This window comes from Molothrus ater, unplaced genomic scaffold (assembly GCF_012460135.2).
Source record: "Molothrus ater isolate BHLD 08-10-18 breed brown headed cowbird unplaced genomic scaffold, BPBGC_Mater_1.1 matUn_MA100, whole genome shotgun sequence".
In the NCBI taxonomy this organism is placed as follows: Eukaryota; Metazoa; Chordata; class Aves; order Passeriformes; family Icteridae; genus Molothrus; species Molothrus ater.
This window is the reverse complement of record NW_023416561.1, coordinates 64,792-78,999: the sequence shown is the minus strand read 5'-3', so window position 1 is coordinate 78,999 and position 14,208 is coordinate 64,792. Positions and strand designations below refer to the sequence as shown.

At 64.2% G+C, this 14,208-nt stretch overlaps 2 protein-coding genes across 9 annotated transcripts; one reads left to right on the top strand and one right to left on the bottom strand.

Annotated features, from left to right (window-relative positions):
- Window positions 1-1,574: 1,574 nt before the first annotated feature.
- Window positions 1,575-3,571, top strand: LOC118700918 (activator of basal transcription 1). The gene is made up of 4 exons (XM_054518241.1): window positions 1,575-1,621; window positions 1,738-2,127; window positions 2,361-2,539; window positions 3,143-3,571. The coding sequence occupies exons 2-4, from the start codon at window positions 1,743-1,745 to the stop codon at window positions 3,434-3,436; spliced, it is 858 nt and encodes a 285-aa protein (XP_054374216.1). The 5' UTR covers window positions 1,575-1,621; window positions 1,738-1,742; the 3' UTR covers window positions 3,437-3,571.
- Window positions 3,572-4,726: 1,155 nt separating this feature from the next.
- MBD1 (methyl-CpG binding domain protein 1) lies at window positions 4,727-13,839 on the bottom strand. 8 transcript variants are annotated; one of them, XM_054518237.1, is made up of 17 exons: window positions 13,738-13,839; window positions 12,870-12,991; window positions 12,350-12,464; window positions 11,807-12,072; window positions 11,456-11,541; window positions 10,998-11,038; window positions 10,753-10,902; window positions 9,753-9,887; window positions 9,571-9,618; window positions 9,405-9,461; window positions 9,258-9,326; window positions 7,540-7,704; window positions 6,336-6,446; window positions 6,183-6,263; window positions 6,008-6,094; window positions 5,837-5,929; window positions 4,727-5,202 (listed from the first exon to the last, which is right to left on the bottom strand). In XM_054518237.1, exons 1-17 carry the CDS (start codon window positions 13,744-13,746, stop codon window positions 4,759-4,761), a joined length of 2,079 nt encoding a protein of 692 aa, XP_054374212.1. In that variant the 5' UTR covers window positions 13,747-13,839; the 3' UTR covers window positions 4,727-4,758. The 8 variants fall into 8 exon arrangements, with proteins under 8 accessions (XP_054374212.1, XP_054374209.1, XP_036261419.1 ...); XM_054518234.1 differs by having other exon boundaries at window positions 6,183-6,446; XM_036405526.1 differs by having other exon boundaries at window positions 5,837-5,902; window positions 6,183-6,446.
- Between the last annotated feature and the right edge of the window lie 369 nt (window positions 13,840-14,208).

The window sequence follows — 14,208 nt, the reverse complement described above, 5'->3', positions numbered from 1 at the left end:
TGGTGGGCTGGGGGCAAAGAGGGGGGTTAGGGGGTGATGGGGGGCAGAGGTGACTCTCTGTGGGGCACAGGGACAGCAGGGTGGGCAGTGGTGGCACGGTGGGGTGGGGGTGGCACCCCATGGGGCAGAGGTGGTTCCCTGTGGGGCAGGGTGGGTGCCAGGGGGGCACAGGGACAGGAGGGTCACTGGGGGGGGTCAGCAGGGTGGGCAGTGGTGGTGGCACCCCGTGGGGCAGGGGTCAGTACCTGTGGGGTGGGGGCGGTACCCCAGGGACCAGGGGGGGTCACAGGGACACAAGGAGGGGACAGAGGGGGTTACAGAGAGGACACCCAGGGGGTGAGGGGCGGGGGGTGGCACCCATTGGGGTGGGGGGACACCCTGTTGGGGATGGGGAGGGGGTAATGACACCCCATGAGGCAGGGACACCCCCAATGAGGGGGGCAGCCCCCCCATGGGGCAGGGGGCTCTGTCCCCACCCTGGAGGGAGGTTTGGGGGTCCCCAGCACCCCCCAGTTCGGGGTCCCCGTGCCCCCATCCCGCTCACCTGGCCCGTGGGTGCTCCTGTCCCTGTGCAGCCGCTGGGGACTGCGGGTGGGGGCTGCCTCTGTCCTGGCCCCCCCAAATCCCCCCCAGTTCCCCCCCCTCGGGGTCCCTCCAGATGCTGATGGGGAAGGGAGGGGGAGGGCTCCACCTCCCACCCCCCCAATCCCGGTTTGGCCAAACTCCCGCAGCTCCCAGCCCCCCCCCCCCAATTAAACCAGATGTTAATTATTGGGGAGGGGGGGGTGAGGGGGATTAGGGGTGCCCACCCCCCCCGAACACATCCCCAGAGGGTCCCATGTGGGGCTGAGCCCTCGGGGGGTTTGGGGGGGGGTCGGGAGGGCTCTAATCCCCCCCAGCTGTGGGATTATGGGGAGGGGGGGGGGGGGATAATCCACTGCTCATCTGCAGCCAGGACCCCCCCCCAGCACCAGATGAGCACCAGGCACGGGGGGGGCTCAGGGGGACTCGTGTGGGGGGGGCTCTGGGGACCTGAGGAGGATCCTGGGGGGCTGTGGGGACATTGAGGGGGCTGAGGGGGCCATGGAGAGGCACGGCGGGGTCTGTGGGGGATGTGGGGACATTGAGGGGGCTGAGGGGGCCATGGACAGGCACGGGGGGGCTCTGTGGGGGATGTGGTGGGGGTGAACGCACCATGGAGAGCTCTGAGGGGACAAGGAGGGGACATTGGGGGGGGGGGGGGTCAGTGGGTCCCGGAGGGGTTCAGTGGGTCCGGGCAGGGGTCAGTGGGTCCCGGAGGGGTTCAGTGGGTCCGGGCAGGGGTCAGTGGGTCCGGGGGCTGTGGCAGGGGCGGGGTTCGAGAGGCCCCAGAGCGGGCGGGGCCTTTCCCGCCCAAAACTCCGCCTCAGCCGTTCCCGCCCAAACCGCAGCGCGCGCTTCTCGCCACCGCCAGGCCACGCCCCCGCGTTTGAGCAACGCCCCCTCCTGGTGTAACCACGCCCCCTAAGGCTCGGCCACGCCCCTCCGCGCTTTACGGCTTTTTCGCGACACCCCGCCCCCTGCTAGCGGTGCTTTACGGCTGTGTTGGTGTTTTACGACCGCGGCCGGCCGCGTTGTGCGGGTGCGGGACCGGGGGGGGCCCGGGGGGAATTCGGGGTGCGGCAGAGCCTGGAAAGGGGTGGGGAGGGCTCTGGGGGGGGGGGTCACTTCATTTTAACTCCCTCCTGCCCATCGCAGGGGCCATGGCTGGGGCCGAGCGGGACCCGCACGGGAGGGGCGAGGAAGAGGAGGAAGAAGAAGAGGAGGAAGAAGAGGAAGAGGAAGAAAAGGAGGAGGAAAAAGAAGAAGAGGAGGAGGAGGAAGAAGAGGAAGAAATGGAGGGGGAAGAAGAGGAAGAAATGGAGGGGGAAGAAGAGGAAGGAAAGGAGGAAGAGGAAGGAAAGGAGGAAGAAGAGGAGCGTCCCGAGGGCTCCCCCCACGCCGAAGCCCCCTCGGACCCCCCCTCAAAGCCGGTGGTACCGGGGGTCATTTATTTGTCCTTCCTCCCCCCGGGCTTCGGGCCCCGCCAGGCCCGGGCGCTGCTGCGGCCGCACGGGGAGCTGGGCAGGGTCTTCCTGCAGCCCCACGGTGAGTCCGGGGGTCCCGGGGGACGGGGGGGGGGTCTGGGGGTGTTTTCCCGCAGCCCCGGGGTGCCAGGGGACCCCCAGCAATGGGGAAGGGGGGGGGTCCCCACAGGCAGGTACAGAATTTGGGGATCAGCCTCGCTGACACCAATGGAGCCGGGGGGGGCGGGTTCAGCACCCTTGGGTGGGGGGCTCAGCCCTCCCGGGGGTCTCAGCGCCCCCTCCCCGTTCCCGCAGGAGGCTCCGTGCGGCGGCGGCGGCAGCGCCCGGGAGGGCCCCCGGCCGTGGCGTTCGCCGAGGGCTGGGTGGAATTCCGGGACAAGCGAGCGGCCAAACGCGCGGCCAAAATCCTGCACGGGGCCCCCATGGCCCCCCGGCCCCGCAGCCCCTTCCGCCATCACTACTGGAGCATCAAGGTGGGGATCGGGGGGTCCTGAGGAGGGGTCCCGGGGGGTTCAGAACCGTTTTAGGGGGGGCTTGGATCCATTTTTGGGGGGTCTCAGATCCCTTTTTGGGGGAGGGGGGGACACCTGTGGGCTCCTGGGTGATTGGGACCCTTTATGGGTGAGGGGTTGGAGTCCCTTTTTTGGGGTCCCAGATTTGTAGGGAGCACCTGGGTCCATTTTTTGGGGCATCTCAGATCCCTTTTAGGGGGGGTCTCAGACCTTTGGGGGAAAGGAGACACCTGTGGATTCCTAGGCAACTGGGAGGGGGTTGGGTGAGGGGTTGGGGTCCCTTTTTTGGGGTCCCAGATCTGTAGGAAGCACCCAGGTCCCTTTTTTGGGGCATCTCGGATGGTTTTGGCCCACTGGGGGTCCCTGTTTTAGGGTTCAGGGGGGTCCCCCACACTGGCAGAGGGGCATTCAGTGAGGAGGGGCTGGGCTGTGTTGGGAGACCCCTCCCACACACCTGGGCCAGCAGCTGAGGGGGGTTTGAGCAACCCAAAACCTTCTTTTGGGGGGCGATCTGAGGTTGTTTGGGGGTCCCCTGACCTGTGCTCATCATCCCCCCCCTTCCAGTACCTGCCCGGGTTCCGGTGGCCTCACCTGAGCGAGCGCCTCAGCTACGAGCGCCAGGTGCGGGCGCAGCGCCTGCGGGCCGAGGTGGCCCAGGCCAAGCGGGAGGGGGGGTTCTACGCCCGCCGTGCCTCCAAGGAGCCCCCCAAAACCTCGGGAGACGCCGCAGCCCCTCCCCGCACCTGGGGCTTCACCCAGAGAGCCACCGAGGAGGAGATTTGGCGGCGCAAAGCTCGGCCCCCGCCGGCCGCGCCCCCCCAGAGCCTGCTGGAGAAGGTGTTTGGGACAGGCAGGTGAGACCCTCCCTCAAATTTGGGAGGGCTCAGGGTCCTTGGAACGCCAGGGCCCCCTCCCGACACCGATCCCTGTGTCAAGGACCACCGAATGTTTTATTTTTCTCCTTAAAGCTTTTATTACTTTTAACAAAAATAATTCCTCGCGGTCTCTTTAAATTCTGCCGTGGGGGGGGGCGGGGCTAAGGGGAGTGGGCGGGGTTATGGCTTCGGCGCGAAACTCCCTGAAGGCAGCGCAAGGGGCGGGGAGTGGGAGTGGCTAAAGCAGCTCAGGCCGCGCCCTTTTGCCATAAAAGGACGTGGCCCAAGGAAGCAACAGCGGGTGAAAGGTGCGTGTAGGCGGGGCCTGAACAAAGGGGCGGGGCTGGAGAAAGCCACGCCCCTCCCCGCGCTTTAATCAGGTTATTTAAATCTCTACAAAGGGGAGGGCAAGGGCTCTTAAAGGGGCCGCGCCCCCGTTTCGGGGGGCGGTTCCAGTGTCAAAAATAGAAGCTCTGGGGGGGTGGGGGAGGGGCCCCAGTGTAGCACTGGGGAAATGGGAGAACGAACAAACTCGGGGCCCCATAAACCTGATGTCCCCATAAACCTGGGGGGTGGGGGGCAAGCCCCCCCAAAAATGGGTGCTGAGAGCACCCCAATATTCCCTGGGAAACCAAACGGGGGGAGTGGTACCAAACTGGGGACTCCCCCCCCTCAAAATGCCACCGCTGGGGTCCCTCAGCCTTGCTGTGTCACTGGGGGAGGGGCATCCTGACACTGTGGGGGGGGGGGGGAACGGACACACCAGGGGTCCCCAAAATCGGGGTGTCACCCTGGGGTCCCCCTGAATTCCCACAGTGAGGTCCTGGAGCCCCCAAACCTGGGGGGGGGGAGGGCACCCCAGAACCTCCCAGTGACTCTCTGGGGGTCTCCAGGGGTGCCAATCCCACCCTGGGGACCCCCCCGGTGCCCCTTCCCCACTACACCCAAGGCTCCATCCCCAAATCCCACTCCCCAAAGGTGCAACACCCCCATCCCTGCTCCCCACCACCCCCACATCCCCCAATTTTAGTTCCCCTCTCACTTTTAGGTCCCTCATTTTGCTCTCCCCCCTCCCCATTTTATCCCCCCCACCCCCCCTCATTTCCTCCACCCCAATTCCAGTTCAGCCATCACTTCCCAACCCCCCCAAATTTTGCTTCCTTCCCCATTTCCCTTTCCCCTTCCCATCAACATCCCCCTCCCCACATTTTTCCCTCCCATCTCCCCCAATCCCTTCCCCCCCTCTCCCCGCCCCCCCCACCCCAATCCCTTCCCTAAATCCCCTCCCCCCCTTCCCATTTTCCCTCAATGCCCCTCCCCCGCCAGCATTTGGCAGGGCCGGCAGCAGCGCCCCCCCCTCACCAGGACATGGCAGCGAGGGGCGGGGGGCCGGGCCGGGGGTCCCGGGGGTCCCGGGCAGGGCCCGTAGGCCTCGAGATCGCAGAGCAGCTCCACCAGGTCCAGCACGGAGCGCAGGGGGGGGCGCCGGGCCAGCACCTCGTGCCCGGGGGGCACCGGGCGGCCGCGGGCCACCAGGACCCGGAAAGCCAAGCCCGGGTTGAGCAGCACGGCGGCCGCGGCCATGGAGGAGCGGGGGCAGCGCTGCACCAGGCGGAGCCCCCGCGCCGGGCACGGCCCGGGACCCCCGTCAGCCCCCACGACTCCCCAGTGAGCCGGGAGGGGAATCTCAGCCAGTTCCTCCAGGAAGGAGCCGGGCCAGAGCTGGGGAGCGGGGGGCAGCGGGAAGGGCTGCGGGAGAGAAAGGGTTAACAGGGTGGGGGGGATGCATAGAGACCCCCCCAAGAATCCCCCCCAGCCTCCTTGTATAAACCCCCCTGTTTGGAGAGCCTCCCGAAAAAACTCAAGGGTCATGCCCAGAGTCCCTTCCCCAACCCACCAGGACCCCAAAAACCTCCCCCTGCTCCCCAAAATCCCTTCCCCAAATCACCAGGACCCCAAAAACCTCCCCTCACTCCCCAAAATCCCTTCCCCAAATCACCAGGACCCCAAAAACCTCAGCCCACTCCCCCAAATCCCTTCCCCAAATCACCAGGACCCCAAAAACCTCCCTCTGCTCCCCAAAATCCCTTCCCCAAATCACCAGGACCCCAAAAACCTCCCCTCACTCCCCAAAATCCCTTCTGCAAATCACCAGGACAACAAAAACCTCCCCCTGCTCCCCAAAATTCCTTCCCAAGCTCACCAGGACCCCACAAACCCCCCAAAAGTTCCCATTTCCCAGAACCTCCTCCCCTGCCCCAATCCCCTCTAAAGCCCCCCCAGGACACTCCCAACCCCTTCCCAAGATCCTCTCAACCCATTAAAATCCCCCCCCCCCCCCCCAGGACTCCCCAAATTCCTCAGGACCCCCCCCCTTCCTCACCACTCGGCTGCTGCCCTCCTCCTCTTCCTCCTCCTCCTCCTCCTCACTCTCATCCAGTACCACCAGCTGGGCAGGGGGAGGTTGGGGGGGCACCTGGGGGTGAAGGCAGAGGCTCAGGACCCCCCCAAATCCCAGGGACACCCCCCCAAATCCCAGGGTTCCCCCCCTTACCGGCACCAGGGACGCGCTGGGCTGCGGCTGCTCCTGCTTCACGCGGGGGGTGGCGGCAATCAGGACCCCCAAATCCCCCGAGGGGGGCTGGAAAAGGGGGGGGGGGGGGCAGGGGCGTTATGGGGGTCCCAGGCACCCCGAGGAGGCTCAGGGGGTGTTTGGGGGTCCCACTCACCCTTTGGGGGGCGACGCTGGGCTCCGGGGGGGCCCCTTTGAGGCGCGGGGCCGAGGCGATGAGGAGCCCCAGGCGAGGGTCCTGGGGGGCAGGGGGGGTCACGGGGGGGTCCCAGGTGTCCAGGGAGGGCCCCAGGCAGCCGGGGGGTCTCACCTCGAGGCGGGGGAGGGGTCCTGATTCCTCCTTGATGGGGCAGAGGCGCAGAGGGGGGCCCGGGAGGGGCCTGGAGCCCTTCTCAGCCCCCCCCAGCGGCTCCTCCTTCTCCTGTGGAGGAGGGGCAGGTCAGGACAGCCAGGTGAGACCCCCCCCATTTTCCCCCCAGGTATCCAGGAGGGACCCCCCCCCACCCCCAAAAAAGGGACCTAAGTGTCTGCAGAGGACCCACCCCCACCTCATCCCCTGTGGGGAAACTGAGGCACACACGCACAAACCTTGGGGTCAACGGGGGAGGAGGGGACCAAGGCATCTGGGGGTCCCCCAAAACCCCCCAGAGCCCCTCCCGCGGCGGGAGGGGGGACGTGGGGACACCTTGGTCCCCTCCCCCGACACCTGGGTCCCCCGGAGGGGGGAGGGTCCGTGCAGAGCAAAGCAGCAAAGCAAGCACAGCCAAGGGGGGGGGGGGGGGGGATGTGTGAGGGTCCCGTGGGGGTGGGGGGAGCATTTTGGGGTCCCCCATGAGCAGAGTTGGGGGTGGGGGGGGTCCCGTTACCTTGCGGGGGGGGCGGGGCGGGCGGCGGCGGCTCCGGGCAGCGGCGCGGGGGGGCCGGGGGGGCCAGCGGCGGCGGGGCCTGGACAGGGGGAGGGGGCGGCCGCTCCAGGGGGGCCCCCAGCGACCCCCCCCCACCGGCAGCAGCCGCCTCTGCGCCAGGAGAGAAACCTCAGAGCGGGTGGGGCAGTTCCAAGGGGAGGGGGATGCGGATTTGGATTTGGGGGGGGGCACAAATGCAGGAAGAACTCCCCCAAGGTGGGCCCAAGCTGGCTGAGGGACCCCCACCCCTTCCCCCCAAAAGGGACCCAGGGTGAGCCCCCCAAAGCCAAGCAATGCAGGAAGGACCCAGGCGTCGGGGCAACCCCCCCCTCCCCACCCAAAAACAAGACCCAAGTGTCCACCAGGTGCCACCTGGGCGCCGACCAATTTCCCCCTCCCCTCCCACCCCAAACTTGTCCGTACTGGTCCAAACTGGGCTGCACCCAGCGCCGGGGTGGCCGGGGGAGCCCGAACCTTGCGCGTGCCTCAGTTTCCCCAGCCGAAGGAGTCGGGTCGCTGAGGAAAGGGGGGGTGGAGGGCATGGCTGGGGGCTCCGCTGGGAGGTTACTGAGAGGCACTGGGGAGGAAGAAGCACCGGGGGGCACCCACCATGGCACAGCGCAGGCACTGCCTCCAGCGGCACTTCTGGCGCTTGAGGTTCTGCCCCCCGAATTTGGGCTTGTCCCGGCAGAAGTCGCAGCGGCCGCAGTCGGCCGGGCGCCGGCAGGCTGCGCACACCCCGCAGCGCCGGCTGGCCCGGCTCCGCACCCCCCGCTGCCGGCAGAGAGCGGCGTCACCCCCGGGTCCCCAACTGTCCCCAGGACCCGCCCGGTGGCGCGGTGTTAGTGTGGGAGCAGCTATTAGGAGCGTTACGGTAGATGCGGCGGTATTAGGGGTATTGCGGCAGCCAGGCAGCAGCAGCAGCAGGAGATTAGGCCGAGGCAGGTATTCAGGTAGGAGCAGCTATTAGAGGCATTACGGTACGTGAGCCCCAGAATTTGAGGCTTTACGGTATCTGAGCCCTGCTATTTAGGATAATACGGTATCTGAACCCCGCTATTTGGGGCATTACGGTACCTGTATCCCACTATTACAGGCATTACAGTATATAGGGCATTATGGCATCTGAGCCCCAGTATTAGAAGCATTACGGTATCTGAACCCTGCTATTTAGGGCAATACGGTATCTGAACCCCACTATTTGGGGCATTACGGTATCTGAGCCCTGCTATTTGGGGCAATACGGTATCTGAACCCCACTATTTGGGGCATTACGGTACCCGTATCCCACTATTACAGGCATTACAGTATATAGGGCATTATGGCATCTGAGCCTCAGTATTAGAAGCATTACGGTATCTGAACCCTGCTACCCTGCTACTTGAGGCATTACGGTACCTGCTATCCCACTATTAGAAGCATTTTGGTATCTGAGCCCTGCTATTTGGGGTATTACAGTCCTGAGCCCCAGTATTAGAGGCATTACGGTATCGGAACCCTGCTATTTGGGCCATTACAGTACTGAGCCCCAGTATTAGAGGCATTACGGTATCTGAGCCCTGCTATTTGGGGCAATACAGTATCTGAGCCCCAGTATTAGAGGCATTATGGTATCTGCATCCCACTATTAGAAGCATTACGGTACCTGCATCCCACTATTAGAGGCATTACGGTATCTGCACCCTGCTATTAAAGGCATTATGGTATCTATGCCCTGCTATTTGGGACATTATGGCATGTGAGTCCCACTATTAAAGCCATTATGGTATGTGAGTCCCAGTATTTGGGGCATTACGGTACCTGCACCCTGCTATTAAAGGCATTGTGGTATCTATGCCCTGCTATTTGGGGCATTACGGTATCTGCACCCCAATATTGGTACCTTGGGTCCTGCTATTAAACCTGGAGTAGTTACTAGGAAATTATGGTAACCAAACCCTGCTCTGAGGGGTTCTGGGGTACGTGAACCCCATTATTTGGAGCATTACAGTGCCCCAACCTCACAGCCAGGGTTGTTCAGATCCCACCATCAGCTGTGAAGAATTTTTGGGGTGTCACAATGACCTGGCCCCAGCATTAGGGGTATTATGGTACTGGCACCCAAATATCTGTGGGGTTTGAATGTGCTGAATGCCAATATTGAGCCTTGGAATGGCTCATAGGATCATTACGGTACCTGCACCCCAATACTGCCCCCTTTTTAGGCCCCTATATTAAGGGCATTACGACTTCCCCCCCTGCCCCAATAGCTGCTCTGGGAAGGGCGTGGCCATTGAGGGAGGGGCGGGGCTATAAGAGAGGGGGCGGGACCAAGGTCTGTCACTCACCCCGCGGAGCCCAGGGGCCTTCGGGGGTCGCCCCGGCTTCTTCTTCTCCTTGCCCTTGTTCAGCAGCTTCTGGGAGGGAGGGGGGGGTTTTGGGGGGGGCTGGGGGTTCCAGATGTGCCCAGGTGTGCCCAGGGGGGTCCCACTCACTCTGTGCCTGGCGCCGGAGGTGTCACTGGGCTCCCGCTCCACGAGAGGCTTCCACTTCTGGAGGGAGGAAATGGGGCTGAGGGGGGCACTTTGGGGGTCCCCCCTCTCCCCGAACACCCGGGGGTCTGTGCTTTGCCACTGCCCGGTGTGGGGGTCCCACACTCACCTCTGTCAGGGGCCGGGGGCTCTGCGGCTTCTTGGCCACTCTGGCTTTCTAGGGGGACACAGGGTGAGGGGTCAGCAGGTGACAACGGGTGTGGGGCACACCAGGGTGACAGCGGGGAGGTGGCTGGGGGTGCCAGGGACGGCAGGGGTGACACTGGGGGGGTTCTGGGGGGACAGTCCCACCTTGGGGCGCAGGCAGCGGCGGCGCAGGCAGCGCCACTGGCGCTTGAGGCCGGGCTGCAGGCGCCGCAGGCAGATGCAGCAGCTGCCGCAGTCCTCGGTGCTCAGGCAGGCGGCGCAGGAGCCGCAGCCCAGGCCCTGCGGGGACAAATATGGGAAAACATGGGAAAAAATGGGGTGACAAATATGGGATAACACAGGAAAATATAGGATAACAAACATGGGATAACACTCGAGCCTATAGGAGGACGTGGGTGAATGAATGGCCACAGACAAGGGACAGGGACAGGGGGACAAGGCAGGAGCCGCAGCCCAGGCCCTGCAGGGACAAATATGGGAAAACATGGGAAAAAATGGGGTAACAAATATGGGGTAACACATGGGGAATATGGGAAAATATGGGATAACAAATATGGGGTAACACTCGAGGGTATAGGAGGACGTGGGTGAATGAGCAGCCACAGACAGGGGACAGGGGGACAAGGCAGGAGCTGCAGCCCAGGCCCTGCGGGGACAAAACACAGGGAAATATGGGAAAACATGGGAAAACATAGGATAATATGGGATAATGAACATGGGAAAACACAGGGAAATGTGGGAAAACATGGGAAAATATGGGATAACATATATGGGATAAGACGGGAGGATATAGGAGGACATGGGTGAATGAGCAGCCACAGACAAGGGACAGTGACAGGGGGGTGCTGGTGACATTGAGGGCATGTTTGTGACACTGGGGGGGTGTTGGTGACACCGAGGGAGGTAACAGTGACAAGGGGGTGTTGGTGACACTGGGGGGATGTTGGTGACACTGGGGGGATGTTGGTGACACCAGAGTGGGTGACAGTGACAAGGGGGTGTTGGTGACACTGGGGGGATGTTGATGACACCAGAGTGGGTGACAGTGACAAGGGGGTGCCGGTGACATTGAGGGGGTGCTGGTGACACTGGGGGGGCGTTGGTGACACCCAGAGGGGTGCCAGTGACAGGGGGGTGCCGGTACCTTCTTGACGATGCGCAGGCAGCGGCGCAGGAGGCACTTGGGGGTCCGGCCGGGCCCTGCGGGGCCCCCGGGGGCGCTGCGGGCGCAGGCGCTGCAGATGCCGCAGTCCTCGGGGATGCGACAGGCCTGGCACGTGCCACAGCCCACCCGCTGTGGGCAGGGGGTGTCAGGGCTCTGGGGGAGCCCCCAAACCCCCTGAGGGATTTGGGGAGCACCATTCAACCCCCCTGAGGGATTGGGGGTACCTTGTAGAATCGCTGCTCCCGGTTGAAGTCTCGTCTCTGGGCTGGGGGAGGTGGAGGAAGGGGGTCAGGGTCACCCCAGCTTTCCTGGGATTCCCTCCTGACTCCCCCTCCCAAACTCCTTCCCCACCAGAATGGTCCAAAGCAGAGGGAAAAAGGAGCAGGAAGAACCAGGAAAGAGGAGGAGGAATGGGAAGTTGGAATAAAATGATAATTATGAGGTTAAAACAATCCAGGGGATGATGATGATGATGATGGAGGGGAAAAACCCAGGGAATGAAGGCAAAGAACAACAGGATAATAAGGAAGAGGATAAAACACAAAAAGCTCTGAGAGAGATGAAGAAGGTGAGGGAAACTCAAGAGAAGGAGGAGGAGCACGGAGAGGATGAGGAGGAGCACGGAGAGGATGAGGAGGAGCACGGAGAGGATGAGGAGGAGGGCGCTGAGGCCGAAGCTCACCACGGCAGTCAGGGCAGAGCCAGCGGCAGCGGCGCTGGGGGGGCAGGGACACCCCCGGGAAGAGGCTCTGGCAGCCAGCACACAGCCTGCAGAGGAGAGGGCAGCATTTTTGGGGGGGGCTAGGGGGACCCCAACACCCCCACTGCCCCCCAGAACCCCCCTGAGGGAATCCCCCCCCCACTAAAAACTCCTCTCCAGGGCTCTACCAAACTCCCCCCAGGGACCCCAATCCCTCCCTCTTGGGGTCACCCCCCGCTCCTGGGACCCCCTCCCCACGCTAAGAGTTCCAGGGCACCCCCACCCCCACACCTGGAGGACCCCCAGGGACCCCCCCCCCCATCCCCCACTCACGCCACCACCCCATCCTGGGGGGGCTCCAGGGGCGGCCGCTTCCGGGTCCGGCGATGGGGGGGCTCCGGCAGGGGCGTGGCCACAGATGGAGAGGGCGTGGCCTGGATGGGGGTGGGCAGGGCCTGAACTGATGAGGGTGGGGCCTTCTCGGTCTCAGCCCCGCCCACCTCCACTTCCACCTCCACCTCCTCCTCCTCCTTTTTGAAGATTTTGGGGGGCTCTGGGAGGGGCCCGGCGGGCAGGTGCCATTTTGGGCTCTTCTTGGTCTGAAAGGCACAAAAAGGGGCCACTTCAAAACCCCCATAAAACCCCCATTGACTGTTCCTCCCCAGTTTAAAGACCCCATGTTTCTCCCCTTCCCCAATTTAGGTTCTCCTCAACTTCATTTTGAGGAGCTTCTTCTGCCCAATCTTTTTATTCCACCCCTAATTCCTTTCTAGTCATGGGGCTGCCCCCCAAGGAGAACTCCAGGTTTCCCTCCCCGAGGTTTTTTGGGATTTTTGTGCCCCCTCCCGTGGTTTTTTAGGGTCCCATCCCCCATACCCGGGTGGGGCCAGGTCGCTGCTGCCCCGATTTGAAGTCGAAGTTGCTCAGGTCGTGCCCAGGGCCCAGGAACCGCCGCAGCTCGATCTTACTGCGGAACTTCTGCCCTGTGGGGCTGCCGGGGAGTGTGGTCAGATGGGCCCCAAAATCCCCAGGAACGGCCCCAAAACCACAGGGGAACCGCTGAGCCTGGGGGAGCCCCCAAATGCCAAAGGGAGATTGGGAAAGGGGGACCAAACAGAGCCCAGGGGAACCCAAAACTCTCAAAAAGGACCCACCAAGCCCTAAAATAGCCTGGAAGAATTGGAGGGGACTGGGAATATTTGGGGAAAGGGGCACTGAGGTGGCCCAGGGGAGATCCTGGAGGGGGAGATGGGCTCTGAAACACCACCGGGGGGTGGGGGGAAGCCCCCAGATGGACACGGGATGGGGTCTAGGAGGGAGAAAGGGCAGAAGCGGCCCCAGCCGCAGTCCCGTGGGGGTGGGAGGGGGGCGTTGGGGGTTTTTGGGGAAGGGCAACCTCTTGTAGTAGGTGTCGCTGCGGCCGCTGGTGGCCCCGGATTTCCGAAAAGCTTCGCGGCGCTGCCAGCCCGGGCCCAGCGCCGGGCACTCGGCCCAGCCCTCCGCCATCCTGCGGGGGGGCTGAGAGCCCCGGGGAGAGGGTGGGGAGGGGGTCACGGCCGGCCCCGAGAGCCCAAACACCCCCCCGGACCCCGCCCCCAAACACAGCCCGGCCCCGCCCCCTCCCCACGTGACTCTATCCTCCCCTCCCCCACCGCCAGGGCCCCCTCCCCTCCCCCACACAAACACAGCTCCGGGTCCGCCCCTGCCCCGCAAGGACACCCCCAAAACTGGCCCGGAGTTCCGCCCCCAACCACAAATACCCTGTAAGCGGTGCCGCCCCCTCATAAACTGCCCCTAAACTGCCGCTTCCCCCTCACAAACTGCCCTCAAACCGCCCCTTCCCCTCACAAACCGCCCCTTCCCCTCACAAACCGCCCTCAAACCGCTCCTCCCCCTCACAAACCGCCCCTTCCCCTCACAAACAGCCCCCAAAACTGCCCTCCAAACTGCCCCTCCCCCTCAGAAACAACCCCAAACTGCCCCTCCCCCTCAGAAACAACCCCAAACTGCCCCTCCCCCTCACAAACTGCCCCAAAACTGCCCCTTTCCCTCACAAACAGCCTCTCCCCCTCACAAACTGCCCCCAAACTCCCTCTCCCTTTCCCAGTCCTCTCCCTCACGCCCCTTCCCCCCGACGACCCGACGACCCCCCCCCCCCCAGCCGCCCGCCCGTCCCCACCGGCCGCGTCTCCCCGCTCGGATCCCTCACGCTCCCCGCTCCTCGCCGAACCCCGCTGAGGTTCCGCACCCCCCTGGCCTCTCACCGTTCCCATCCGCCCCCGCCTGTGGCGCAGCTCTTCCTCTTCCTCCACCTCTTCCTCCTCCTCTTCCTCCGGCGACGCCGCGAGGCCGCGGGGGGCGGAGGAGGCGGGGCCCTGTGCCAGAAGCGGAAACGCCGGGCGGGAAAGGTAGTGGGCGGGGTCTGTGGGTCACATGATTTGGCATGGACCAATGAGAAAAGGGAAAACCAGGGAGGGGCGGGGCGATAGGCGACCCATGGGAGAGGAGGGGCACGTGACAGCGGGCGCGTGACGAGGAGGGGCGGTGCTATGCTAATGAGGCACGGCGTGGGCGTGACTATGCTAATGAATCCTGAGCGTTTTCCCCGCGCGCATTGGGACCCTTCCCCCTGCTCAGGACCCCACAAAGGACCCCGAACACCACCAGGGACCCCTCCCAGCTTCCCCCTTGGACAGTGCTGACATTTCCCTCTGCCCAAGACCCTCAGGACCCCC